At 47.1% G+C, this 27,657-nt stretch overlaps 1 protein-coding gene across 1 annotated transcript in view; it reads right to left on the bottom strand.

The window, feature by feature from the left end:
• Nucleotides 1–264: 264 nt before the first annotated feature.
• Nucleotides 265–27,657, bottom strand: part of wnt11 (wingless-type MMTV integration site family, member 11) — a 63,905-nt gene continuing 36,512 nt past the window's right edge. The window contains exons 5-6 of the mRNA XM_080197984.1: nt 25,183–25,475; nt 265–439 (exon numbers count right to left, since the gene is read on the bottom strand). Of these exons, the coding sequence (XP_080054110.1) occupies nt 265–439; nt 25,183–25,475 (468 nt within the window). The remainder of the gene's footprint in view (nt 440–25,182; nt 25,476–27,657) is intronic.

Here is a 27,657-nt window from a genome sequence, read left to right as displayed (position 1 = left end):
GGGAAACAGGGCCAGGCTTTCTGAAGGAATGTCGCTCAGCCCAGGTTGCTGGGACAGGTCCGTCGTGTTGAGAACCGGATTCGACACATCAGGGTGAGGTCGGCAAGGTTCTTCATTTCGTCCAATCTCCCTGCGTGTCTTTGTGGAGGGGCATTGGGGGTGGGGGAATGGGTGGGGAGGGCAAAGGAACCTGGGGGATGGTGTGTGGTGGGGTGGTGGGGGGGGTGGTGGGGGGCGGGGTGGGGGGGGAGACAGCCGAGGAGCTCACTTGCAGACGTACCTTTCCACTATCCTCTCGCACTTCTTGCACGTTACATAGCAACACCAGTGGTACTTGCAGTGACAGCGTTCCACCAGCTTCTCCATGTAGGGGTTGTAACCCCTGCCGCAGCACATCAGGGTACAGCTGTCGCTGCCATTGGATGTTTTGTTGCATTGTCTGGAAAAGAGGAGAAGGGAGTGGGAAAGAAACAAAGCGAGGGATAAATCAGAAATCGCCACTGGTTAAAGCAGGCAGCGTAATCAAGGAGACCCCGGACATTCTCTCTTCCACCAAAAGTCTGAGGTCACGTACCGACTGATTCGAGAAAACCTTCTTCCCTGCTGCTGTCGGACTTTTGAATGGACCTACCTCGCATTAAGTTGATCTTTCTCCACACCCCAGCTGTGACTGTAACACTACATTCTGCACCCTCTCCTTTCCTTCTCTATGAATGGTATGTATAGCGCGCAAGAAACAATACTTTTCACTGTATGTTAATACTTGTGACAATAATAAATCAAATCAAATTAGATCCTGAAGAGCAATGTTATTCACTTTCCACAATGGATTGATTTTTTAAATCATGCATGAGATACCGAGATCTCTGGCAAGGCCAGCATTTAAGAACATAAGAAATAGGAGCAGGAGTAGGCCATCTAGCCCTTCGAGCCTGCCCCGCCATTCAATAAGATCATGGCTGATCTGAAGTGGATCAGTTCCACTTTCCCACTTTCTCCCCATAACCCTTAATTCCCCTTAATTTCCTTTATTCATTCGTGGGACATGGGCATCGCTGGCTGGGTCACCATTTATTGCCCATCCCCAGTTTCCCTTAAGCTGAGTGTCTCACTTGGCCACTTCAGAGGGCAGTTGAGAGTCAACCACATTGCTGTGGCTCTGGAGTCACATGTAGGCCAGACCGGGTAAGGACGGCAGATTTCCTTCTCTAAAGGACACTAGTGAATAAGATGGGTTTTTGCGACAATCGACAATGGTTTCATGGTCATCGGTAGCTTCTTAATTCCAAAGAAATCATTTATTTTCCCGTTCCCACCCATGGGATTTCCAGTCCCGCCAACATACAGTGAAAAGTATTGTTTCTTGCACGCTGTACAGACAAAGCATAAGAACATAAGAACATAAGAACATAAGAAATAGGAGCAGGAGTAGGCCATCTGGCCCTTCGAGCCTGCCCCGCCATTCAATAAGATCATGGCTGATCTGTCGTGGCTCAGTTCCACTTTCCCGCCCTCTCCCCATAACCCTTAAACCCCTCTCTTATCAAAAACCCATCAACCCGCTTCTTAAAAATATTTAGCGAGGCAGCCTCCACCACTTCAACGGGCAGAGAATTCCAGAGATTCACCACCCTTTGAGTGAAGAAGTTCCTCCTCAACTCCGTTCTGAACTGCCCCCCCTTTATCTTGAGGCTGTGCCCCCTAGTCCTACTGTCTTTTTTGAGCGGGAAGAGTCTTTCCACCTCTATCCTATCCATCCCATTCATCATCTTATACGTCTCAATGAGATCTCCCCTCATTCTTCTAAACTCTAACGAGTACAAGCCTAGTTTATTCAGCCTCTCCTCATAGCTCAACCCCCTCAACTCCGGTATCAGCCTAGTAAACCTCCTCTGCACTCCCTCCAAGGCCAAAATATCCTTGCGCAGGTGCGGCGCCCAAAACTGCACACAGTACTCCAGCTGCGGCCTCACCAATGCCCTATACAGCTGCAGCAAGACCTCCCTACTTTTATATTCAATCCCCCTCGCTATGAAGGCCAGCATCCCATTCGCCTTCCTGACCACCTGCTGCACCTGCAGGCTGGGTTTTTGCGACTCATGCACAAGGACTCCGCATACCGTTCATAGAGAAGGAAATGAGAGAGTGCAGAATGTAGTGTTATCCCCCCCCCCCTCCCCCAGCACCTCCCACCCCCCTGCTCCCCTGGCAGTGGAGGGTGCGAACGACGGGAATCCACGTCAACAGTGAGGGGACAGGAAGATCTCACCATCAGCCAATGGTGGACCACCATCCCTGCCGCAAAATGCATCGGGGGGATGGCGGGGCGGGGAGCGCTCAGAAATGCTGCCAAATGATCTGGGTCAGGAGTCACATGTAGGCCAGACTGGGTTAGGACAACAGGTCTCCTTCCCTTCAGGATGTTAGTGAATCAGATGGGTCTTAACAACAACATTGGTAGGTTTTTTTGGTCACCGTTACTGCTTTCAATTCCCGATTTTATCCATTGGATTTAAGTTCTACCAGGAATTCAAACTCATGGGTAATGGCTAATGGAATGCTGGCTCCTATTCCAAGGAGGGGTTGGAGTGTAGAAGTAAAGAGGTCTTGTTGCAACTGTACAAGGTACTAGTGAGGCCACATTTAGAATACTGTGAGCAGTTCTGGTCCCTTATTTAAGGAAAGATATATTATGATTGGAGGCGGTTCAGAGGAGGTTTACTCGGATGATAAGAACATAAGAAATAGGAGCAGGAGTAGGCCATCTAGCCCCTCGAGCCTGCCCCGCCATTCAATAAGATCATGGCTGATCTGAAGTGGATCAGTTCCACTTTCCCGCTCTCTCCCCATAAACCCTTAATTCCCTTGTCTATCAAAAACCTATCTACCCATGACAAATATATTTAGCGAGGTAGCCTCCACCACTTCAATGGGCAGAGAATTCCAGAGATTCACCACCCTTTGAGTGAAGGAGTTCCTCCTCAACTCTGTTCTAAACTGCACCCCCCCCGCCCTTATCTTGAGGCTGTGCCCTCTAGTCCTGCTATCCTTTCTAAGCGGGGACAATCTCTCTCCCTCTACCCTATCTATCCCCTTCATTATCTTGTAAGTCTCTATAAGATCCCGCCTCAGCCTTCTAAACTCTAACGAGTACAGACCCCATCTATTCAATCTCTCCTCATAAACTACGATCCCGGGGATATGATCCCGGGGACGGAGGGACTGCCATGGGAGCAGAGATTAAACAGGTTGGGTCTGTACTCCTTGGAGTTCAGAAGAGTGAGGTGATATGACTGAACTGTCTCACAGGCCCTGCCTGGGGGTTGGTGTGGCTAGCCTGGGACTCTAATATGGCCCGGGACTGCCTTCTGGCATCTTTGATGGACCTCGGGATACAAAGATACAAAAATCTGAGGTCACGTATCAACCGAATCAAGAACAGCTTCTTCTCTGCCGCTGTCAGACTTTTGAATGGACCTACCTCGCACTAACTTGATCTTTCTCTACACCCTAGCTATGACCGTAACACTACATCCTGCACTCTCTCGTTTCCTTCTCTATGAACAGTATGCTTTGTCTGTATAGCGCACAAGAGACAATAATTTTCACTGTCTGTTAATACATGCGACAATAATAAATCAAATCAAATCAAAACATATATAATGTTCTTAGGGGGTAGACAGGGTAAATATTGGGAGGATGTTTCCACTCAGGGGAGAGTGTGGGACCGGAGGGTATAGTCGCAATGTGAAAGGGAACTGATTTAAGACAGATTTGAGGAAGAATTTCTTCTCTCAGAGAGCAGGGAATCTTTGGAATTCTTTACCCCAGGAAACCTGGAAAGCTGAGAAAGGTTTTTAATCAGTTGGGGAGTTAAGGGTTATTAAGATAAGGCAGGAAAGTAGACTTAGGGAGTTTTAGATCAACCATGATCTTATTAAACGGCAGCACAGTCTCGAGGGGCTGAATGGCCTTCTCCTCTTATTTCGTATGGTCATTACCCCGGAGCTTGGGACACATTAGAATCCACAGAATCCCTACAGTGCAGAAGGAGGCCGTTCAGCCCATCGAGTATGTACCGACCACATCCACTCAGGCACTATTCCCTAACCCCACACATTTACCCCACAAATCCCCTGACACTAGATCAATTTAGCGTGGCCAATCAACCTAACCTCTACATCTTTGGAATGTGGGAGGAAACGGGAGCACCCGGAGGAAACCCAGGCAGACACGGGGTGGACATGCAAACTCCACACAGCCACCGAGGCCAGAATCGAACCCGGGTCCCAGGTGCTGTGAGGCAACAGTACTAACCACTGTCCCACCATGCTGCCCTCTTGCACCACTGGATTACTAATAGAGTGACATTACCCCAACTTCCCATCTCCCCCACCCTCCCAAATTGCATATATGGGAATATCAAGAACATTCAACCCCTCCAACCTGCTCTGACATTCAATGAGACCACAGATGGTCAATACCACAACTCCACTCACCCTCCGTTAACCAATATTCTTTAATACCCTTCCCCATCAAAATGTCCTGATCTAATCATAAAAGCTCATTTGTTCCCCAGCATTGTAAGGTGGCACGGTGACACAGAGGTTAGCTCTGCTGCCTCACAGCGCCAGGGACCCGGCGCCATTCCCAGTGTGGGTCACCGTCTGTATGGAGTTTGCACATTCTCTCCGTGTTAAGAAGGTTGTTAAGAAGGCGTACGGTGTCTTGGCGTTTATTGGTAGGGGGATTGAATTTAGGAGTTGCAGCGTCATGTTGCAACTGTACACAACTCTGGTGCGGCCGCACTTGGAGTATTGTGTGCAGTTCTGGTCCCCACATTACAGGAAGGATGTGGAGGCTTTGGAGAGGGTGCAGAGGAGGTTTACCAGGATGTTGCCTGGTATGGAGGGGAGGTCATATGAGGAGAGACTGAGGGATTTAGGGTTGTTTTCGTTGGAAAGAAGGCGGCTAAGAGGGGATCTTATTGAAACATATAAGATGATTAGAGGTTTAGATAGGGTGGACAGTGATAGCCTTTTTCCTCGGATGGAGAAAGCTAGCACGAGGGGGCATGGCTTTAAATTAAGGGGGGGTAGCTACAGGACGGATGTCAGGAGTAGGTACTTTACCCAGCGGGTGGTGAGGGATTGGAATGCCCTGCCTGCTGCAGTTGTAAATGCGCCTAGTTTGGGGGCATTTAAGAGATCTGTGGATAGGTTTATGGACGAAAAGGGATTGGTATAGGCTAGTGGGTCATTGTTTTTGTAACTGGTTGGCGCAACATCGTGGGCCGAAGGGCCTGTTCTGCGCTGTAATGTTCTATGTTCTATGTTCTATGTGTCTGCGTGGGTTTCCAAAGGGTGCTCCGGTTTCCTCCCACAGTCCAAAGTGTGCAAGTTAGGTTGATTGGCCCATTCTAAATTGTCTCTTCGTGTCAGGGAGATTAGCAGGGTAAATACAAGGGGATAGGGCTTGGGTGGGATTGTTTTCGATGGGCCGAATGGTCTCCTTCTGCACTGTAGGGATTCGATGGTCCATTATCTTTGGCGAGACCAGACTTCCAAACCTCTATTGACATTTGTGTTCTCTGGTTTCTCTTCCAAAGCTGTCTCTGATTTTAAGATTCTGTTCCCTTGTTCTTCCCCAGCAGAGGAAATAATCTCTCCACATCAATCCTATCGAACCCTTTCAACATTCTCAGCACCTCAAATCAGCCTAACCCTTAATCTCCTTTATTTAAGGGAATACAAGCCAGATTTATGCAACCTGTCTTTATAATCTAATCCTCTTATCGGTGTATTATTCGTTCCTTTATACTGCATCAGAGCTTGTTTTATACTTACCCCTAACCTCACAAAGAGTTTCTTGTTGTGATTGTCGTGTTGTGCAGTTGGCGGGAAATGATGGGAAACAGAGTACAGAGATAAACTTAGCAAGTGTGCGAATGTTAGAATTCAATAAAACTCTCAAGGACAAAGTGCCATTCATATGTGTCATTGACACACATCTTAGGCAGCACATGCAACCAATAACCTGTCAAGATAGGATTGTCACAGCTTCTAACTCTGTTCTTGTGTTCCTGTAAAAGTTAAATTCACTGGAATTTAGAAGAGTGAGAGGGGATCTCATAGAAGCTTATAAAATTCTAACAGGGTAGATTCAGAAAGACTGGCTAAGAACTGCAGCAGGCGACGGTGCAGAGGGACCTTGGGGTCCTTGTGCATGAGTCGCAAAAACCCAGCCTGCAGGTGCAGCAGGTGGTCAGGAAGGCGAATGGGATGCTGGCCTTCATCGCGAGGGGGATTGAATATAAAAGTAGGGAGGTCTTGCTGCAACTGTACAGGGCACTGGTGAGGCCGCAGCTGGAGTACTGTGTGCAGTTTCGGTCGCCGCACTTGCGCAAGGATATTTTGGCCTTGGAGGGAGTGCAGAGGAGGTTTACTAGGCTGATACCGGAGTTGAGGGGGTTGAGCTATGAGGAGAGGCTGAATAAGCTAGGCTTGTACTCGTTAGAGTTTAGAAGAATGAGGGGAGATCTCATTGAGACGTATAAGATGATGAATGGGATGGATAGGATAGAGGTGGAGAGGCTCTTCCCGCTCAGAAAAGACAGTAGGACTAGAAGGCACAGCCTCAAGATAAAGGGGGGCGGTTTAGAACGGAGTTGAGGAGGAACTTCTTCACTCAAAGGGTGGTGAATCTCTGGAATTCTCTGCCCGTTGAAGTGGTGGAGGCTGCCTCGCTAAATATATTTAAGACGCGGGTTGATGGGTTTTTGATAGGCAAGGGGATTAAGGGTTATGGGGAGAGGGCGGGAATGTGGAACTAAGCCACGACAGATCAGCCATGATCTTATTGATGGGTTGATGGGTTTTTGATAAGAGAGGGGATTAAGGGTTATGGGGAGAAAGCGGGAAAGTGGAACTGAGCAGCGACAGATCAGCCATGATCTTATTGAATGGCGGGGCAGGCTCGAAGGGCTAGATGGCCTACTCCTGCTCCTATTTCTTATGTTCTTATGTTCCCGATGGTGGGGGAGTCCAGAACTAAGAGTCATAGTTTGAGGATAAGGGGCCAACCTTTTAGGACAGAGGTGAGGAGAGATTTCTTCACCCAGTGAACACAGAATCCCTACAGCGCAGAAGGAAGCTAATCGGAGCATCAAGCCTGCACCAACCACAATCCCACCCAGACTCTATCCCCTTAACCCCATGTGTATGCCCTGCAAATCTCCCTGACACTAAGGGACAATTTATCATGGCCAATCCACCCAACCTACACATCTCTGAGTGTGGGAGGAAACCGGAGCACCTGGAGGAAACCCACGCAGACACAGGGAGAGCGTGCAGATTCCACACAGACAATGATCCAAGCTGGGAATCGAACCCAGGTCCCTGGTGCTGTGAAGGCAGCGGTGCTGACTGCTGCGCCACCGTGCCGTCCCTGTGGAATTCACTACGACAGAAAGTAGTTGAGGCCAAAATGTTGAGAGGTTTCAAGAAGAAATTAGATATCGCTCTTGGGGCTAAAGGGATCAAGGGTTAGGGTGGGGGCTGGGGGAAGGCTGGATCAGGATGTTGAATTTGATGATCAGCCATGATCAAAATGACTGACAGAATAGACTCAAAGGGCCGAATGGCCTACTCCTGCTTCTGGTTTCTATGTAAGTGTTGGAACAGACGCTCCTGACTCACGCAGGCCAACCTGACCAGCTAGTACCAGTGGGGAGCCTGGGATTGAATTGCATTAACTTTTAATGTATGTCGCAGTGACTACCCTTCCAATCCCTCTCCCTGAATACTCCCTCGGGAAGCAGGAGGCAGGAAGAGGTTATATCTGCCAAATCATCATCTATAAATCCTCAAAGCAGCCTTTGAGGACTGAGTCTTCAGCCCCACCCTGGGTACCCACGAACCGGATCCAGTTTGGAAGTGTCTTTTAGGCACTGCTGCCTCAGAGCACCAGGGATCCGGGTTCAATTCGCAGCCTGTCTGGGCAGAGTTTGCACATTCTCCTCGTGTCTGCAAGGGTTTGCTCCGGGTGCTCTGGTTTCCTCCCACAGTCCAAAAGACATGATGGTTAGGTGGATTGCTCATGCCAAATTCTCCCTCTGTGTACCTGAACATGTGCATGAGTGTGGCAACTTGGGTATTTTCACAGTAACTTCATTGCAGTATTAATGTAAGCCTGCTTGTGACACTAATAAATAAACTTTAAGATCAGAGGGACTTTGGAATGCACATCCAGAGGTCACTGAAGGTGACATTACAGCCTACAGCCTACAGCCTGAGGCAGACCCTGGAGAGACGAAGGTTGAGAGGCGACCTGATAGAAGTTTACAAAATGTTGAGAGGAATGGATAGGGTGGACTCTCAGAGGCTATTTCCCCGGTTTGAAATGGTCGCTATGAGAGGACACAGGTTTAAGGTGTGGGGAGGGAGGTTCAGAAGTGATGTTAGGGGTAAGTTTTTCACTCAGAGGGTGGTGAGTGAATGGAATCGGCTGCCGTCAGTGGTGGTGGAGGCGAACTCGCTGGGGTCTTTTAAAAGACTTCTGGATGAGTACATGGGGTTTAATGAGATTGAGGGTTATAGATAGGTCTGTAGATTGGTAGGTGATGATGTGATCGGCGCAACTTGTGGGCCGAAGGGCCTGTTTGTGCTGTAGTGTTCTATGTTCTAACAGAGTCAGCTACCTTCCAGGCTGAGAGATTCTCACTCACTGCTGATACTGAGGCCACACTCACCGGCTTGGCTTCAGGTTCGATTCCCACAGTCTCTGTTCACACAACTCAGCAAAGTCAATAATAGAGATAGTTTTGCTCTATTCCTTCATGTGATGTGGGTGACACTGGCTGGGCCAACATTCGTTACCTATCCCAAAGCGGGAAGGTAATGGTGAGCTGTATTCCTGCACCGCTGAGGTTTACACTTACATTGGCTGAAATTCTCCCATCCCGGTCGCCACTGGAATTCTAGCAGGCGGGAGGGCAGACCATGTAAAGGTCCATTGACGTCAGGCGGGAATCTCCGGATTTTAGGGGCGCGCAGTCAGAGAATCCTGCCTTAATTCATTTGTGGGATATGGGCATCACTGGCTGGCCAGCATTTATTGCCCATCTCTAGTTGACCTTGTTCAGAGGGCAGTTAAGAGTCAACCACGTTGCTGTGGCTCTGGACTCACATGTAGACCAGACTGGGTAAGGACGGCAGATTTCCTTCCCTAAAGGACATTAATGAACCAGATGGGTTTTCCCCACAATCGACAATTTCTGAATTCCAGATTTTTTTTATGTGTTAACAGTGACAAAAGTTTCTTCATTGACTGTAAAGTGTCTTGGACAAACTTGTACTTTGGCTCTTTGGGATCAAACTAAATGGGAGGGCCATCGAGAGTATAGAAACACAGAGGGACCTGGGTGTGCAAGTCCACAAATCCCTGAAGGTGACAGCACAGGTGGAGAAGGGTGGTGAAGAAGGAATATGGCATGCTTGTCTTTATAGGATGGGGTATAGAGTATAAAAGCTGGAGTCTGATGTTGCAGAACGCTGGTTAGGCCACATTTGGAGTACTCCATCCAGTTCTGGTCGCCACACTACCAGAAGGATGTGGAGGCTTTGGAGAGAGTGCAGAGAATGTTTACCAGGATGTTGCCCTGGTATGGAGGGTCTTAGCTATGAGGAGAGATTGGGTAAACTGGGGTTGTTCTCCCTGGAAAGACGGAGAATGAGGGGAGACCTAATAGAGGTGTATAAAATTATGAAGGGTATAGATAGGGTGAACAGTGGGAAGCTTTTTCCCAGGTTGGAGGTGACAATCACGAGGGGTCACAGGTTCAAGGTGAGAGGGTCGAGGTTTAACTCAGATATCAGAGGAACGTGTTTTACACAGAGGGTGGTGGGGACCTGGAATGCGCCGCCAAGCAGGGTGGTGGAGGCGGACACGCTGGGATCGCTTAAGACTTATCTGGATAGTTACATGAGCAGACTGGGAATGGAGGGATACAAACGAATGGTCTAGTTGGGCCAATGAGTGGTGCAGGCTTGGAGGGCCGAAGGGCCTGTTTCCTGTGCTGTACTGTTCTTTGTTCTTTTGTTCTTAAACATTTGATTTTAAACATCCGCTCTTGAGCATGGGTGAACTTGCATGGTGTCCCTCGCTGTTCCAGCCTTGGTAACTGTGAGTCTACCTGGCTATCCTCCTGCCACACTCTGTGCCTCCCCCCGATAGCTGAGACAGTCGGTAACAGTTGAATTCTTTCTCCCACCTCCAGATTCAGAGCAAGGAGGGTCAAAATATGGTTTCCTGACGTACCTTACAGCCAGTTATGCGACTTACAACATATACGAGGTGATGGCTAGTAGCTAGATTATTAATCCAGAAACTCAGCTAATGTTTTGGGGACCCGGGTTCGAATCTCGCCACGGCAGATGGTGGAATTTGAATTCACTAAAAAAGATCTGGAATTAAGGATCTAACGATGACCATGAAACTGTTGCCCATTGTGGGAAAAACCCACCTGGTTCACTAATGTCCTTTAGGGAAGGAAATCTGCCATCCTTACCCGGTCTGGCCTACATGTGACTCCAGAGCCACAGCAACGTGGTTGGCTCTCAACTGCCCTCGGGCAACTAGGGATGGGCAATAAATGCTGGCCAGCCAGCGATGCCCATGTCCAATAAATGAATTAAAAAAAGTGTGGTGGTATTTTCCAGTTCTGTCCACAGGTGTTGTCAGACTAGCTGAATATTTGGAACCGTACCTGTTAGCGTTTCAAGTTCCCAGGATCCACAGCGGTTTTGCAATTTTTTCCCCACTTAGATCACTGGAAAACGGTCAATTTCCTCAATCTCACAAACAGAAGTCTGATTTTGAAATCTTAATTAAGTTTTGTCTAAAAGATATGCTTTTGTAAAAGCATTTTCTATTGTGTTATTTAGCCATGGTTGAGTTAGAGAATGATATATGTGTACGAATGTGTGCAAATTGGCAAGTTATATCAGCGGTTGATAGAAATCTCAGTCCATGCAGAACGTGCCTTGGCAATGAGTTGGTACTTTGACCCTTGTTAGACCTCTCCTGATGCAGGAGGAGTTAGTTACCTGGTAAATGAGTAGTTTTAGGACAACAGAACCACCCCGTAACTTGGCACAGATTGCTGCTAGTACCAGACATGAAGACTCCAAGTGGTGTCTTTACTGGAGAGTGAGGCACAGGGAGGGATGATGATCAGGTCTTGACCGGGGCACCAAGGGCTGTACTTGTGCCTTGTTTTAACTGTGTGTCAGCAGTTACCGCTCTAGTCTACAAGTCAGTTTGAGTCCCACTCTGGAGGGTTGAATACATAATTCTAATGTTCCTTAGGGAAGGAAATCTGCTGTCCTTACCCAGCCTGGCCTACATGTGATTCCAGACCAACACTAATATAGTTGACTCTAAAATGCCTTCAGGGATGGGCAATAAATACTGGCCCAGGCAGCGATGCCCACACTCCATGAACAAATAAAAAAGAATCCAGGCTCCCAATGTCAATGTTTAGGAACATAGGAACAGGAGTAGGCCATTCAGCCCATTCAGCATGTTCCACCATTCAATGAGGTAAAGTAATTTATACAGTAAATGGCAGAACCCTTAAGAGTATTGATAGGTAGAGGGATCTGGGTGTACAGGTACACAGGTTACTGAAAGTGGCAATGCAGGTGGAGAAGGTAGTCAAGAAGGCATATGGCATGTATTCTTTATTGGCTGGGGCACTGAGTTTAAAAATTGGCAAGTCATGTTGCAGCTTTATAGAACCTTAGTGAGGCCGCACTTGGAATATAGTGTTCAATTCTGGTCGCCACACTACCAGAAGGATGTGGAGGCTTTGGAGAGGGTACAGAAAAGATTTACCAGGATGTTGCCCTGGTATGGAGGGCATTAGCCATGAGAAGAGGCTGGAGAAACTTGGCTTGTTCTCATGACGGAGGTTGAGGGGAGGCCAGATAGAAGTTTACAAGATTATGAGGGGCATGGACAGAGTGGATAGTCAGAAGCTTTTTCCCAGGGTGGAAGAATCAATGACTAGGGGGCATAGGTTTAAGGTGCAAGGAGCAAGGTTTAAAGGAGATGTACAAGGCAGGTTTTTTATCCAGAGGGTGGTGGGTGTCTGGAACTCGCTGCTGGGGGAAGTAGTGGAAGCGGATATAATAGTGACTTTTAAGGGGCATCTTGACAAATACACGAATAGGATAGGAATAGGGGGATATGGTCACCGGAAGGGTAGGGGGTTTTAGTTCAGACTAGTTTAGGGCAGCACGGTTGGTGCAGGCTTGGAGGACCGAAGATCCTATTTCTGTGCTGCAATTTTCTTTGTTCTTTGTTATTTGAGGTCACGGCTGATCTGTGGCCGAACTCCATAGTCCTTTGGCCCTCGACATAACAAAAAAGTAATCTATCTCAGATTTAACGATAGCGACAGATCTAGCATCAGCTGGCAGTTGTGGAAGAGCGTTCCAAACCTCTCCTACTCTTTGTGTGTAGGTTCTGAGGGACTGCTGCATTGTCACAGATGCTGTGCTTCAGATAAGAACATAAGAAATAGGAGCAGGAGTAGGCCATCTAGCCCTTCGAGCCTGCCCCGCCATTCAATAAGATCATGGCTGATCTGAAGTGGATCAGTTCCACTTTCCCGCTTTCTCCCCATAACCCTTAATTCCCTTGTCTGTCAAAAACCTATCTACCCGTGACTTAAATATATTTAGCGAGGCAGCCTCCACCACTCCAACGGGCAGAGAATTCCAGAGATTCACCACCCTTTGAGTGAAGAAGTTCCTCCTCAACTCTGATCTAAACTGCCCCCCCCCTTATCTTGAGGCTGTGCCCTCTAGTCCTGCTATCCTTTCTGTGCGGGAAGAATCTCTCTACCTCTACCCTATCCATCCCCTTCATTATCTTATACGTCTCTATAAGATCCCCCCTCTCTTTCAGTTCCAAAGAAGAATTATATTCAACCCAACCCATTAACCCTCTCCACAGTTGCCACTAAACCCATTTGGTCTTAATGCAGGATTTTCTGTTTTTATTTCAGTTTTCCAGCATCTGTAGCATTTTGCTTGGATTTATTCTGACCCTTTTACTCCCGAGGCAATCTAACAGGTGTACTTGACCCAAAAGGACCCCTTCCTTAATAGACAAGGGGAGGTGATGGCTTAGTGCCATGCTCGCTAAACTATTAATCCAGAGACTCACCTAATGTTCTGGGGACCCGGGTTCAAATCCTGCCACGGCAAATGGTGGGATTTGCATTCAATAAAAAGTGGAATTAAGAATATACTGATGACCATTGTTGGAAAAACCCATCCGGTTCACTAATGTCCTTTAGGGAAGGAAATCTGCCGTCCTTACCCGGTCTGGCCTACATGTAGCTCCAGAGGCACAGCAATGTGGTTGGATTTTAACTGCCCTCTGAAATGGTGGAGTGAGACACCCAGCTTAAAGGAAACTGGGGATGGGGCAATAAATGCTGACCCAGCCAGCAACGCCCATGTCCCACGAGGAAAGGCCATGAATTGAACGTAAAAGCAAATTACTGCGGGTGCTGGAATCTGAAATAAAAACAGAAAATGCTGGAAAATCTGTTGATCTGACAGCATCTGTGCAGAGAGATTAGAACCAACGTTTTGAGTCTGTTTGACCCCTCGCAGAGCTCAATTTAAAATGTTTAACCACATAACCAACAGTGTGTCTGCAGGATTACAGGGTCTGCTCCATGACAGTTAATCATGTACCACAATTCAAAGTGATTAGCAACTTGACAGTAAACCATAATGAGCCCCTTCTCCCCTTCCCACATTAATCATTATGCATTTACTAATTTGCATGAACAGATTTAGCAGAATCATTGTGACTCTATTAACTGACTGTGATCACTAATTAATCTACAGACAGCCTCCAGTTACAACAAGTCATTGCTTGCACTGTTGCCGTCATTGTTACCCACAACAGGGCATTCAGGGAACAGTGCTGTACCAGGTAAGCACTTACATCACACACACACACACACACACACACACACACCCTCAACAGGGTCAAATGTCCCAAAGTATTTCACCGGAGGGTCAATCCGTCAGAGACCTGACACCGGGTTACACAAGGGAGCTGTTAGAACAGGTGACCAACTGTTTGATCAGAGTGGCACAGTGGCACAGTGGTCAGCACTGCTGCCTCACAACACCAGGGACCCAGGTTCGATTCCCAGCTTGGGTCACTATCTGCGTGGAGCTTGCATGTTCTCCCCGTGTCTGTGTGGGTTTCCTCTGGATGCTCCGGTTTTCTCCAAAGATGTGCGGCTTAGGTGCATTGGCCACACCAGATTGCCCCTGAATGTCAGGGGTTCTAGCAGGGCAGATATGTGGGGTTATGGGGATAGGGCCTGGGTGGGATTGTGGCTGGTTTCAGGCTCAATGGGCTGAATGGACTTTCACTATAGGGATTCTGTGATTCTAAGAGTGATAGAGAGAATTTTAAATGGGGAGAGATAGAGATGGCGAGGTGGGAGGATTCAGGGAGAGAATTCTGGAGCTCTCCCTAAGACACAACCACCAATGGTGGATTATAAAATCAGCAGGCTGGAGTCGGAGTGGGGCCTTTGGCCTTTCAAGCCTGCTTAATTAGCTAATTAGAGTAAATTAAACAAACTGAGGGGCAAATTCAAGGGAAAGACCCTTAAAGGGATGCTGCCTTTAATAAAAATAAATCACAAAACAAATCAAAAGGTGATTCGAAGGGTCGATGAGGCTCCTTAATCCCTGCCGTGTTCTAAGTGAAGTCATCATAGTTCCAAATAGAGCCTCGACAGGATAGAAGGAGGCCATTTGTCCCATCAAGACTGCACCAACCACAATCCCACCCAGGCCCTATCCTCACCAATTTACCCGGCTAATCCTTCCACCATGTGTTGCTCTTCCCTTTGAGGTTAGAGGTGATTGGTGATGATTTAACCTGAGAATCACCACACCTCAGGCAAGGGGCAAGGTCTTCATGAATAATCACAGCCAATATGGGAATTGAACAAGTAGCTATTAGCATCGCTCAGCAGCCAACTGAGCTAAACTGACTCACGGAACCTGCTCTACCATTCATTACGGTCATGACCGATCGTCCAACTCAGTAGCCCGCTCCCAGAGAGAGTTGTGGGACAGGAAGAAGTTACAGAGCTCGAGCGGAGTGGGGTCACGAATTGAAAATGGCGCAGTGTTAGTGCGGGATATAACAGGAGAGGCAGTAACTGCAAAGTGAATGGTTTGTATGTTGGTGACTACACCCATTGACCTGGAAGTTTGTTCAGGCTGAGAGAAAGAAACAGGATATTCATTAACACATAGATTTGTCTGTCTTTAATCACTATTTTCCCTTATGAAAGGCTTCAATTAAAATGTCACTATCAATGAGTGATTGAGCAAGTGTTGGGTATCATTGTGATATTATTACCCAGTCACAAAAGGTTGCTAATGACCTCTCCACAGCTCGTCAATTCATACAAGCTACTTCCTCTCAAACCAGTTCTTCCTGTCCCCTCTGCTCCTATTTACTTACACACTCAGCCTATTTGTCCCAAAGACGATTTGCCCCAACCTGTCTACGGTGGCATTTACACTCCACATGATCCCCCCCACACCCCAATCTTTCCTCAATTCACTAGAAACATAGAAAATAGGAGCAGGAGGAGGCCATTTGGCCCCTCGAGCCTGATCCATTATTCATCACTACCATGGCTGATTGCCCAACTCAATAGCCTAATCCTGCCTTCTCCCCATAACCTTTGACCCCATTCGCCCCAAGTGCTATATCCAGCCGCCTCTTGAATACATTCAATGTTTTGGCATCAACTATTTCCTGTGGGAATGAATTCCACAGACTCACCACTCCTTGGGTGAAAAAATGTCTCCGCACCTCCGTACTAAATAATCTACCCTGAATCCTTAGACTGTGACCCCTGGTTCTCCATCCACCTGACGAAGCGGCAAACCCCGAAAGCTTGCGAGTTTACTATCAAATAAATGGGTTGGACTTAAACCTGGTGTTGTCAGACTTCTTACTGTGTTTACCCCAGTCCAACGCCGGCATCTCCACATCTGGATTCCCCTACCATTGGGAACATCCTCTCTGCATCTATCTGCCTAGTCCAATTTGAATTTTATAAGTGTCTATGAGATCCCCCCTCATTTGTCTGAACTCCAGCGAAAACAATCCTAGCCTAGTCAATCTCTCCTCATACATACACTACCTGCGTACCTTGCTTTAACTTTCTCCTTCCTGTGCTTATCTCGCTTCGCCCTAAGTGCATCCATGTTATTAGCCTCAATCTCACCAAGTTGTAGCAGGGTCTGCTTCGAGACTGTCCGAGTGACCCCAGCATTCCCTGTTTGTAATTTACCATCTCTCCACTGACTGGTCATTGGCCAGGTTTGAATCCATGTTGCCACTGCCCCTTTATTAATCTCATGCACATCAATTTTGGTAAATCAAATACCTTTTAAGTCTATATTTACATCGACCTCAGCTATTTCTTCTATCTAGGGCTAGTGAGAGTAGGAATAGGAAGGTTAGGCAGATGAACGCGTAGCTTGAGAGCTGGTGCAGGGGGACAGGGATTTAGATTTTTGAATCATTGGGATCTCTTCTAGGGAAGGGCTGAGCTGTTCAAGAGGGACGGGTTACACCTGAACTGGAGGAGGATTAATATTCTGGCAGGAAGATTTGCTAAAGTCACTAGGAAGGGTTTAAAATAGTTTGGCAGGAGAGGTGGGACAAAAAGCAGTAAGGAGACAGAAGAGGAGGTTGAGGACAGCACAGAAGTTAAAGAGAGCACATTAAATAGTAAAGGCAGTGTCAGTAACCCTAGCATTAGGCACATCAGACAAAAACAAGATAGAGAGCAAGGGAAGTCCTAGTTAAACTGCATTTATTTCAATGCAAAAGGCCTGACGGACAAAGCAGATGAGCTCAGGGCGTGGATGCCTACATGGGACGGGAATATTATAGCAATTACTGAAACATGGCTAAGGGAGGGACAGGACTGGCAGCTCAGTGTTCCAGGGTACAGATGCTATAGGAAAGATAGAACAGGAGGTAAGAGAGGAGAAGGAGTTGCACTTTTGGTTAAGGAAAACATCACGGCAGTACTGAGAGGGGATATATCCGAGGGTTTGGCCGCTAAGTCTATATGGGTAGAACTGAGAAATAAGAAGGGGGAAGTCACTTTGATAGGGTTGTACTACAGACCCCCAAATGGTTGGCGGGAAATTGAGAAGCAAATATGTAAGGAGATTATAGATAGCTCCAAGAAAAATAGAGTGGTAATAGTCAGAGATTTTAACTTTCCCAACATTGACTGGGACAGAACATAAGAAATAGGAGCAGGAGTAGGCCATCTGGCCCCTCGAGCCTGCCCCGCCATTCAATAAGATCATGGCTGATCTGTCGTGGCTCAGTTCCACATTCCCGACAGCTGTAGTATTAGAGAGTTGGATAGAGAGAAATTTGTTGAGTGTATTCAGGAGGAATTTCTCATTCAGTATGTGGATGGCTGGACTATAGAGGGGGCAAAACTTGACCTCCTCTTGGGAAATAAGGAAGGACAGGTGACAGAAGTGTTAGTGAGGGATCACTTTGGGACCAGTGACCATAATTCCATTAGTTTTAAGAATGATAGGTCTGGCCCAAAAGCTAAAATTCTAAATTGGGGCAAGGCCAATTTTGATGGTATCAGGCAGGAACTTTCAACAGTTAATTGGGGGAGTCTGTGGGAAGGCAAAGGAGTGTCTGGTAAGTGGGAGGTTTTCAAAAGTGTGTTAACTAGGGTTCAGGGTAAACACATTCATCTGAGAATGAAGGGCAAGGCTGGTAGAAGTAGGGAACCCTGGATGACTCGGGATATTGAGGCCCTAGTCAAGAAGAAGAAGGAGGCACATGACATGCATAGACAGCTGGGATCAAGTGAATTCCTTAAAGTGTATAGACAGTGGAGAAGGTTATCTAGGATTGCAACGGGATCTTGATCAATTGGGCCAGTGGACTGATAATGACAGATGGAGTTTAATTTAGATAAATGCGAGGTGATGCATTTTGGTAGATTGAACCAGGGCAGGACTTGTTCCGTTAATGGTAGGGTGCTGGGGAGAATTACAGAACAAAGAGATCTAGGAGTACATGTTCATAGCTCCTTGAAAGTTGAGTCACAGGTAGACAGAGTGGTGAAAAAGGCATTCGGCATGCTTGGTTTCATCGGTCAGAACATTTGAATATGTTGGGATGTCAGAGGGTCATCTGGACTCACTCCTTATACATGCTGCCAGACCTGCTGAGTTTTTCCAGCATTTTCTCTTTTGGTTTAATATTCCAGCATCCACAGTTATTTGCTTTTATTTTGATCATCTTATAACCTTGTCTTTTGAAGTGATTAGATCAAAATCAATTTGCACATTCTCCCTCTCTTTGTACCACTAGCTATCAACATTACGAATGCTTTGTGCATTCAAATAAAAACCTTAAACTTTTTTTTACTTCTATCTCTGTACAATTTTTGTTTAACTGTCTGTCCCTTCCTGATCTGTGGGACATGGGTGGCACAGGGGTTAGGACTGCTACCTCCCTGCACCAGGGAGCTGGGTTCATATTCCGGCCTTGGGTCGGTATCTATGTGAAGTTTGCATGTTCTCCCTGTGTCTGTGTGGGTTTCCTCCAGGTTCTCCGCTTTCCTCCCCACAGTTCAAAGATGAGCAGGTGAGGTGGATTGGCCATGCAAAATTGCCCCTTCGCGTCCAAAAATGTGTAGGTTAGAGGAATTAATCAAGGTAAATACGTGGTGTTATAGGGATGGGGTGTGGGCCTTGGTGAGATTCACTTTCAGGGAGTCGGTGCAGACCCGATGGGCTGAATGGCCTCATTCTGCACAGCCGGGGTTCTGTGATTTCACTGTCTTTGGCTGTATCCACATCACTTTACTGATCAGAGACACCGATCTTTCTTCCGTTCAGTTCCAGGTCTTCATTCACCCGAACCCTCCACCCCACCCCAGTTAACTTACAATCCTGTCCACAGCCCTAGTTATAGAATTGGCCAGATCACTGGTCCCAGCCCCAGTTCAAGTGGAGCTCCATCCCAGTGGAATAGCTCACTCTTCCCTGAGTACCAACACCAGTGCTCTGTGAATCCAAACCCCCTCTTCCCACACCAGTCGTTGAATCATTTGCTTAACCCTTTAATCTGCTTGATGCCATGCCAAATGGCACACGGCTCAGGTAACATGCCCAGAGATTTTTTTTACCTTTAATGTTCTGTGCTTTAATTTGGATCTTAACTCCTCACATTCTCCACATCATTCTTGGCTCCACCAGTGTCATTGGTTGCCATGACAACAGGACCACCCCACCATCACTCCAAGTTCCTCTCTGGCTGTGAGGAGGTGTCCTTATCCTTGGCAGTGGGCAGCTAACACAAACCGTGCATCTCCTGGTCACAGCTTCAGAGAACAATATCTATCTAACTTTTACAGATGCACCATAGAAAGCCTTCCTTCTGGTTGTATCACAGCTTGGTATGGGCTCCTGCTCTGTCCAAGACCACAAGGAACTACAAAGGGTCGTGAATGTAGCCCAAACCACGCAAACCAGCCTCCCAACCATTGACCCTGTCTACACTTCCCGCTGCCTCGGCAAAGCAGCCAGCATAATTAAGGACCCCACACACCCCGGACATTCTCCTTTCCATCTTCTTCCATTGGGAAAAAGATACAAAAGTCTAAGGTCACGTACCAAACAAGTCAAGAACTTCCCTGTTGCTGTCAGACTTTTGAATGCATGCAAGAAACAATACTTTTCATTGTATACTAATACATGTAAGAAGTCTGACAACACCAGGTTCCACACTATTACTAAAACACAGTAATAAATCAAATCAAATCCCCCTGACTATACAGTCCCCTATCCCCTTCCCTTACCTCTACTTGAATAACATCCTTCACCATTGTGCCTGATAATCCACCTTGCAATCCTTCTCCTCACCCACACAGGATGCAAGTACCCCAGCCTTGTTGGGCCAGATCAGTGGCTCAGGCACGACACACTACACACTGGTTCCCCATTACCTGTCTGACACACAGTCAAAGTCCCTCACCATTGACCAATCTGCTTAACCTAACAGGCTCTACCAAAACATCATCCAGACTCAAAACGATGGCTGTATTTTCTCTCCACCGATGCTGTCAGACCTGCTGAGATTTTCCAGCATTTTTTGCTTCTGTCTCTAATAGGGGTCTGCCTCCTGGAACAAGATGCCCTGGGAACTCTCTTTACCATCCCCTAGGTCCCTAACTCAATACTCCAGCTCAGCAACTCTTAGCTGAAGTTGTGTGAGTTGCAGACACTCTCTTTAGATATTCCTCTGAAGAAGAGTCATGTGGATTCGAAAGCTTTTCCAGTTTATTTTTTAAGTTTATTTATTAGTCGCAAGTGGGCTTACATTAACACCACAATGAAGTTACTGTGAAAATCCCCTAGTCGCCACACTCTGGTGCCTGTTCGGGTACATTGGACATTTAGCATGTCCAATCCACCCAACTAGCACATCTTTCGGACTGTGGGAGGAAACCGGAGCACCCAGAGGAAACCCACGCAGACATGGGGAGAACGTGCAAACTCCACACAAACAGTGACCCAAGCTGCAAATCGAACCCGGGTCCCTGGCACTGTGAGGCAGCAGTGCTAACCAATCATAGTGCTATACTGTGCCACTGTGTTGAAACATTAACTCCGTTTCTCCACAGGCCTGCTGAGATTTTCCAGCAGTTTTTTGTTTTAATTTTGCATTTCCAGCATCTGCAGTATTTTTCTTTTGCTTTAGATACAGTTATTCAGGATTGTAGGGCATTGCACAGATCTCCATGTGTTCCAGTCATGGTACACACTTCCAGCTGCACCATTTCTGTCCCAACTTATTTATTTAGTTACTCAATTAGATAATAATTTACACAGATAAATTAATAGGTAGTATCACTCTCCTATCTTGGAGGCTGTAATGACTTGAATCATAGAACATAGAACATTACAGCGCAGAACAGGCCCTTCGGCCCACGATGTTGCGCCGACCAATTAAGAGAAAAGCAATGACCCCCTAACCTAAACCAATCCCTTTCCATCCATAAACCTATCCACGGATCTCTTAAACGCCCCCAAACTAGGCGCATTTACAACTGCAGCAGGCAGGGCATTCCAATCCCTCACCACCCTCTGGGTAAAGAACCTACCTCTGACATCCGTCCTATAACTACCACCCCTTAATTTAAAGCCATGCCCCCTCGTGCTAGCTTTCTCCATCCGAGGAAAAAGGCTAACACTGTCCACCCTATCTAAACCTCTAATCATCTTGTATGTTTCAATAAGGTCTCCTCTTAGCCGCCTTCTTTCTAACGAAAACAACTCCAAATCCCTCAGTCTCTCCTCATAGGACCTTCCCTCCATACCAGGCAACATCCTGGTAAACCTCCTCTGCACCCTCTCCAAAGCCTCCACATCCTTCCTATAATGTGGGGACCAGAACTGTACACAATACTCCAAGTGCGGCCGCACCAGAGTTTTGTACAGTTGCAACATGACGTTGCGGCTCCTAAATTCAATCCCCCTACCAATAAACGCCAAGACACCGTATGCCTTCTTAACAACCTTATCTACTTGATTTCCAACTTTCAGGGATTTATGTACACATACACCTAGATCCCTCTGTTCGTCAACACTATTCAGAGTCCTACCGTTAGCCCTATTCTCTACACATCCGTTATTCCTGCCAAAGTGAATTACCTCACACTTTTCCGCATTAAACTCCATCCGCCACCTCTCGGCCCAGCTCTGCAACTTGTCCAAGTCTCTCTGTAAACTATGATAAACCTCTTCACGATCTACCACTCCTCTGACTTTGGTGTCATCAGCAAATTTACTAATCCACCCAACTATACCCTCATCCAGATCATTTATTAAAATTACCAACAGCAGTGGCCCCAAAACAGATCCCTGAGGCACACCACTCGTAACCGAAATCAGGTAATTGTAACCGAATCAGGTAGTTGAGGTGGGCCTGTTAGAATATGAGCTCCCTGATTAAGGGCCAAATCGACGGGCCAATCAGGGAGCCCCTTGCTTTGTGTTTAACCAGGCGTGTCAGTTCCTCTGGGACTCCGAGTGTCGGCCGCTGTCGAAAAGCTGTTGTCAGACCAAAGGGATTTTGGTGAGAGGGCCTCTGCCTCCGAGGACACGTTACAGAGGCAAAGGGAGAAGGGAGGAGTTAGGCCACAGATTAGCCATGATCTTATTGAATGGCAGAATGGGCTCGAGGGGCTGAATGGCCTACGCCTGTTCCTATAAAAACTCACCAACTACTGGAAACTGAAAAGAAAGCATTAAATTCCCACCCAAATCAAACTCCCAACATTACACTTTGTGTGTGATTCAGCTGCTCTCCGTGTATTACTATGTGTAATTTGAAAACTGTGTCTGCTTATATGATGAGTCACTCTAACGAGTCATAGAATCCTTACAGTGCAGAAGGAGGCCATTCGGCCCATCGAGCCTGCGCCGACAACAATCCCACCCTGGCCCTACCCCTGTAACCCCACGTGTTTACCCTGCTAATCCCCTGACAATAAGGGGCAATTTAGCACGGCCAATCAACCTAACCCGCACATGTTTGGACTATGGGAGGAAACCCACGCAGACATGGGGAGAATGTGCAGATAGTGACCCAAGGCCAGAATCGAACCCAGGTTCCTGGCGCTGTGAGGTAACAGTGCTAACCACTGTGCCACCGTGCCGCCCACAAGTCACTATCTATCTTAGCTTCCTGTTACAGTAATAGACACCAATTAAACCAATTTTCACTGTATCCCGATATATGTGACAATAATAAATCAAATCAAATCATTTCAAAAACACACTCGGGGGGGGGGGGAAATAAAATAAATCCTGAGATTTTAATCTGAGGCCCTACCAGGTTGGCACAATACCCAATGTGGCATTATTCTGAAGATGCCCAGGAGTGATTATTGCAGGGTAGAAGTGAGGTTCTTTGAGGGAACTACAGGAGGATAGAGCACAGAAAGAGGCCATTCCTCCATTATTATGGCGCCAGCTCTTTGGGAAAGTTAGTCCCTCTCTCCACCATTCCATCCCCCCGCACCCCCCCCACCAAAACCTGTACTCTTTGCCCCTGGTCCTGCAAATATTCCGTTTTAAGTATTCATCCAGTTAACTTCTGATCATCCCTGCTGAGTCTGCTCACGCTGTCCTTTCAGACAGCACATTCCAGGTCGCAGCTCACTACGCAAAATAAACTCTCCTCGTGTTGCTTCTGGCTCTTCCCTCGATTACTTTAAGTGTGTCCTCCGGTTACCGACCCTCCTGCCAGGAGAAACACTTCCCCCTTATTTAGTCTGTTAAAACCCTTCACGATTTGGCACACTTTGATTTGATCTCCTCTAAGCTTTCTTCGCTGTCAGCAGAACAAACTCAACCTCTCTATTCTCAACACGTAACAAGAGTGTTTCATAGAGTCATAGAGGCTAATAGCATGGAAACAGGCCCGTCCTCCATGAGGCCACTTTTTTTTAACCACTAAGCTAGTTCCAGTTGTCCACATTTGGCCCATATCCCTCTATACCCATGTAACTTCCTAAATGCTTTTTAACAAAGAACAAAGAACAACACAGCACGGGAAAACAGGCCCTTCGGCCCAACGAGCCCGCGCCGCCATTTTATCATTGAGAGTGTCCCCTTCTACCAATGACCTTTGTCTACGCCTATTGGACTCCGCAATAAAGGAATTATAACCAGATTGAGGGATGCCTAATTGAGGGACAATTTGTTATTTTTTAAAAGATAAAATTGTACCCGCCTCTACTACCACCTCTGGCAGCTTGTTCCAGACACTCAGCACCCTCTGTGTGAAAAAACTGCCCCTCTTTTGTATCTCTCCCCACTCACCTTAAACCTATGCCTCTAGTTTTAGACTCCCCTACCTTTGGGAAAAGATATTGACTATCTAGCTGATCTGTGCCCCTCGTTAATTCATAGAGCTCTATAACATCACCCCTACTTCATCCCAGACATCATTGCAGCCAAGACTCAAATGGGGCTTGGATTGATTGGACTGCATTCTACTTGAGCTCCCAATCGGTGCTCTATCGAAGATCGAATGGATGGAAGTGTACATCATTGGCAGCCAGTGCTCATTGGGCAGTGCTGTCATTCCCTTTGGCAGAAACTTGTGGATTCAAGTTTCACCAGAGAGAGTGGAGCACAGGAATCCACACCGACACTCCTTGTGTGACTGTGCATTAAACTGAGCTCCTGTCCGGCCCTCAAATTGTCCACCAAAGATTTCACGTCACTATTTCGAAAAGGATCGGAAGAGTTCTGGACAAAATATTTATCCTTCCACCAACATCATTATAAAGCCAGTGATCCGGTTACCTGAAGAAATTTCCTTTAGAGAAGGAAATCTGCCATCCTTATCTGGTCTGGCCTACCTGAGACTCTACAGCAATGAGGTTGACTCTCAACTGCCCGTAGGCAACTAGGGGTGGGCAATAAACGCCAGCAATGCCCATGTCCCATAACTGAATAAAAACTATCAAGTGGAAGCGATGGCCGAGTGGTGTTACCACTAGACTGTTAATCCAGAAACTCAGCTAATGTTCTGGGAACCCGGATTCGAATCCCACCACGGCAGATGGGGGAATTTGAATTCAATTTAAAAAAACTCTGGAATTTAGAATCTACTGAAGACCACGAAACCATTGGTGATTGTCGGAAAAACCCACCTGGGTCACTGTTAGGAAGGAAAGCTGCTGTCTTTACTTGGTCTGGTCTATGGCCACAGCAATGTGGTTGACTCTCAACTGCCCTCCAAGGGCAACTCGGGATGGACAATAAATACTGGCCAACCAGCTTCACCCATGTCCCATAAATGAATTAAAGAACAAATCACATTGTTGTTGGTGGGATCTTGCTGTGCACAAATTGGCCTCCACATTTCCTACTATTCAATAGTGACCACCAGAAGTATTTCATTGTCTGTAAAGCGCTCTGGGACATCCCGAGGTCATGAAAGGTGCGACACAAATGCAAGTTTTTCTTTTAACGATCTCACCTCTCTTGCGTTCCATTGGAGCCCAGTTTCTCATTCTTGGTGCAGAAGTCCGGTGAGTTTTGCAGGTACACCAGCTCGTTCTCACGGATGGGCCTGACATCGATGTCCTTCGGCACCAGCTGCTTCCGTGTGCCCACGGGCCGGTGGACCACCCTGGTGGCCGACAGGTACTTCAGCTTGAGGTCCTGGGCGATGCTGCTCAGCTCCTGTAACCCCTTCCAACAGGTCTTCACTGAACAGGAACCAGAGACTCCGTGACATTTACACTTTATCTCCAGCGACGCCTTCAGAGCCTGGAAGATGCAGAACTGAGTCAGATACATTCCCCCAGCCACAGCTCAGTCAAGCTTGTACACTCACCTCCAAGTCAGAGGGTCCTGAGTCCAAGTCCCGTTCCATAGTTGACGTGGTATATATGGATTTTAGTAAGGCGTTTGATAAGGTTCACCATGGTAGGCTTCTGCAGAAAATGCAGATGTATGGGATTGAGGGTAGTCTAGGAAATTGGATCAGGAATTGGCTAGCAGATAGGAGACAGAGGGTGGTGGTGGATGGTAAATATTCGTCATGGAGTTCGGTTACGAGTGGTGTGCCTCAGGGATATGTTTTGGGGCCACTGCTGTTTGTAATTTTTATTAATGATCTGGATGAGGGTATAGTTGGGTGGATTAGTAAATTTGCTGATGACACCAAAGTCGGAGGTGTGGTAGATTGTGAGGAAGGGTGTCATAGTTTGCAGGGAGACTTAGACAGGTTGCAGAGCTGGGCCGAGAGGTGGCGGATGGAGTTTAATGCGGAGAAGTGTGAGGGAATTCACTTTGGTAGGAATAACAGATGTGTTGAGTATAAGGCTAACGGGAGGACTTTGAATAGTGTGGATGAACAGAGGGATCTAGGTGTATGTGTACATAGATCCCTGAAAGTTGGGAATCAAGTAGATAAGGTTGTTAAGAAGGCATACGGTGTCTTGGCGTTTATTGGTAGGGGGATTGAATTTAGGAGTCGCAGCGTCATGTTGCAACTGTACACAACTCTGGTGCGGCCGCACTTGGAGTACTGTGTGCAGTTCTGGTCCCCACATTATAGGAAGGATGTGGAGGCTTTGGAGAGGGTGCAGAGGAGGTTTACCAGGATGTTGCCTGGTATGGAGGGCAAGTCCTATGAGGAGAGACTGAGGGATTTGGGGTTGTTTTCGCTAGAAAGAAGGCGGCTAAGAGGGGAACTTATTGAAACATATAAGATGATTAGAGGTTTAGATAGGGTGGATAGTGATAGCCTTTTTCCTCGGATGGAGAAAGCTAGCACGAGGGGGCATGGCTTTAAATTAAGGGGTGGTAGTTATAGGACGGATGTCAGAGGTAGGTTCTTTACCCAGAGGGTGGTGAGGGATTGGAATGCCCTGCCTGCTGCAGTTGTAAATGCGCCTAGTTTGGGGGTGTTTAAGAGATCCGTGGATAGGTCTATGGACGAAAAGGGATTGGTTTAGATTAGTGGGTCATTGTTTTTTAACTGGTCGGCACATCGTGGGCCGAAGGGCCTGTTCTGCGCTGTAATGTTCTATGTTCTATGTTCTATAGGCTTAAACCCAAAATCTAAGCTTGCACTCAGGGTGTAGTACTGAAGGAGTGTGTCACTGTGGGAGGTGGTACCTTTCAGGCTGAGACATTAAACTGACCCTGTTATCCCCGCCACTCCCATCCCGTTCCCGGTTAGATGGATGCTAAAGATTCCGTTTGGTCTTATTTGGCATTGAATATTCTCCTGGCCAATCCCCCATCTAACATCATTGAAAGAATCATTCATCATTTATCACCCATTCTTCATCAGAATCAAAACCTGAATCCTGGGATACGGGGCAAGTCAAAACAGAACCGTATCTTCCCAAGTCACCCCTTCCGACCATCAGAAGCTCCTCTCCAAGACCAGCTACGGGATCACCAGTCGGGTTTGACTCTTGACAAATCAAGTTTAAAAATTATAACCACCCCAATGGCTTCACTGTGGAAATGTCACTGCTTGTTGGAGCTTGCTGACACTCAGGTTGGTCACATTACAGTTGGTGCAGATTCGATGGGCTGAGTGGCCTCCTTCTATCCTGCTAGATTGCAAGATTGACTGTGCTTCAGGAAGGACATGATTTCAGGATGTTCTGAGGTCACAGAATGGGAGGCGATGGCCTAATGGTATTATCACAAGTATATTAATCCAGAAACTCAGATAATGTTCTGGAGGACCTGGGTTTGAATCCCACCACAGCAGGTGGTGGAATCTGAATTCAATAAAAAAAATCTAGGATTAATAATCTACTGATGACCGTGAAACAATTGTCAATTGTTGGGAAAACTGGTTCACTAATTTAGGAAAGAAAATCTGCCATCCTTACCTGGTCTCCCTACATGTGAGTCCAGAGCCACAGCAATGTGGTTGACCCTCAACTGCCCTCCAAGGGCAACTAGGGTTGGGCAATAAATGCTG

Source organism: Carcharhinus amblyrhynchos, chromosome 10 (assembly GCF_965287045.1).
Source record: "Carcharhinus amblyrhynchos chromosome 10, sCarAmb.v2.hapA, whole genome shotgun sequence".
NCBI lineage: Eukaryota > Metazoa > Chordata > Chondrichthyes > Carcharhiniformes > Carcharhinidae > Carcharhinus > Carcharhinus amblyrhynchos.
This window is presented reverse-complemented; position numbering and strand designations above follow the sequence as displayed.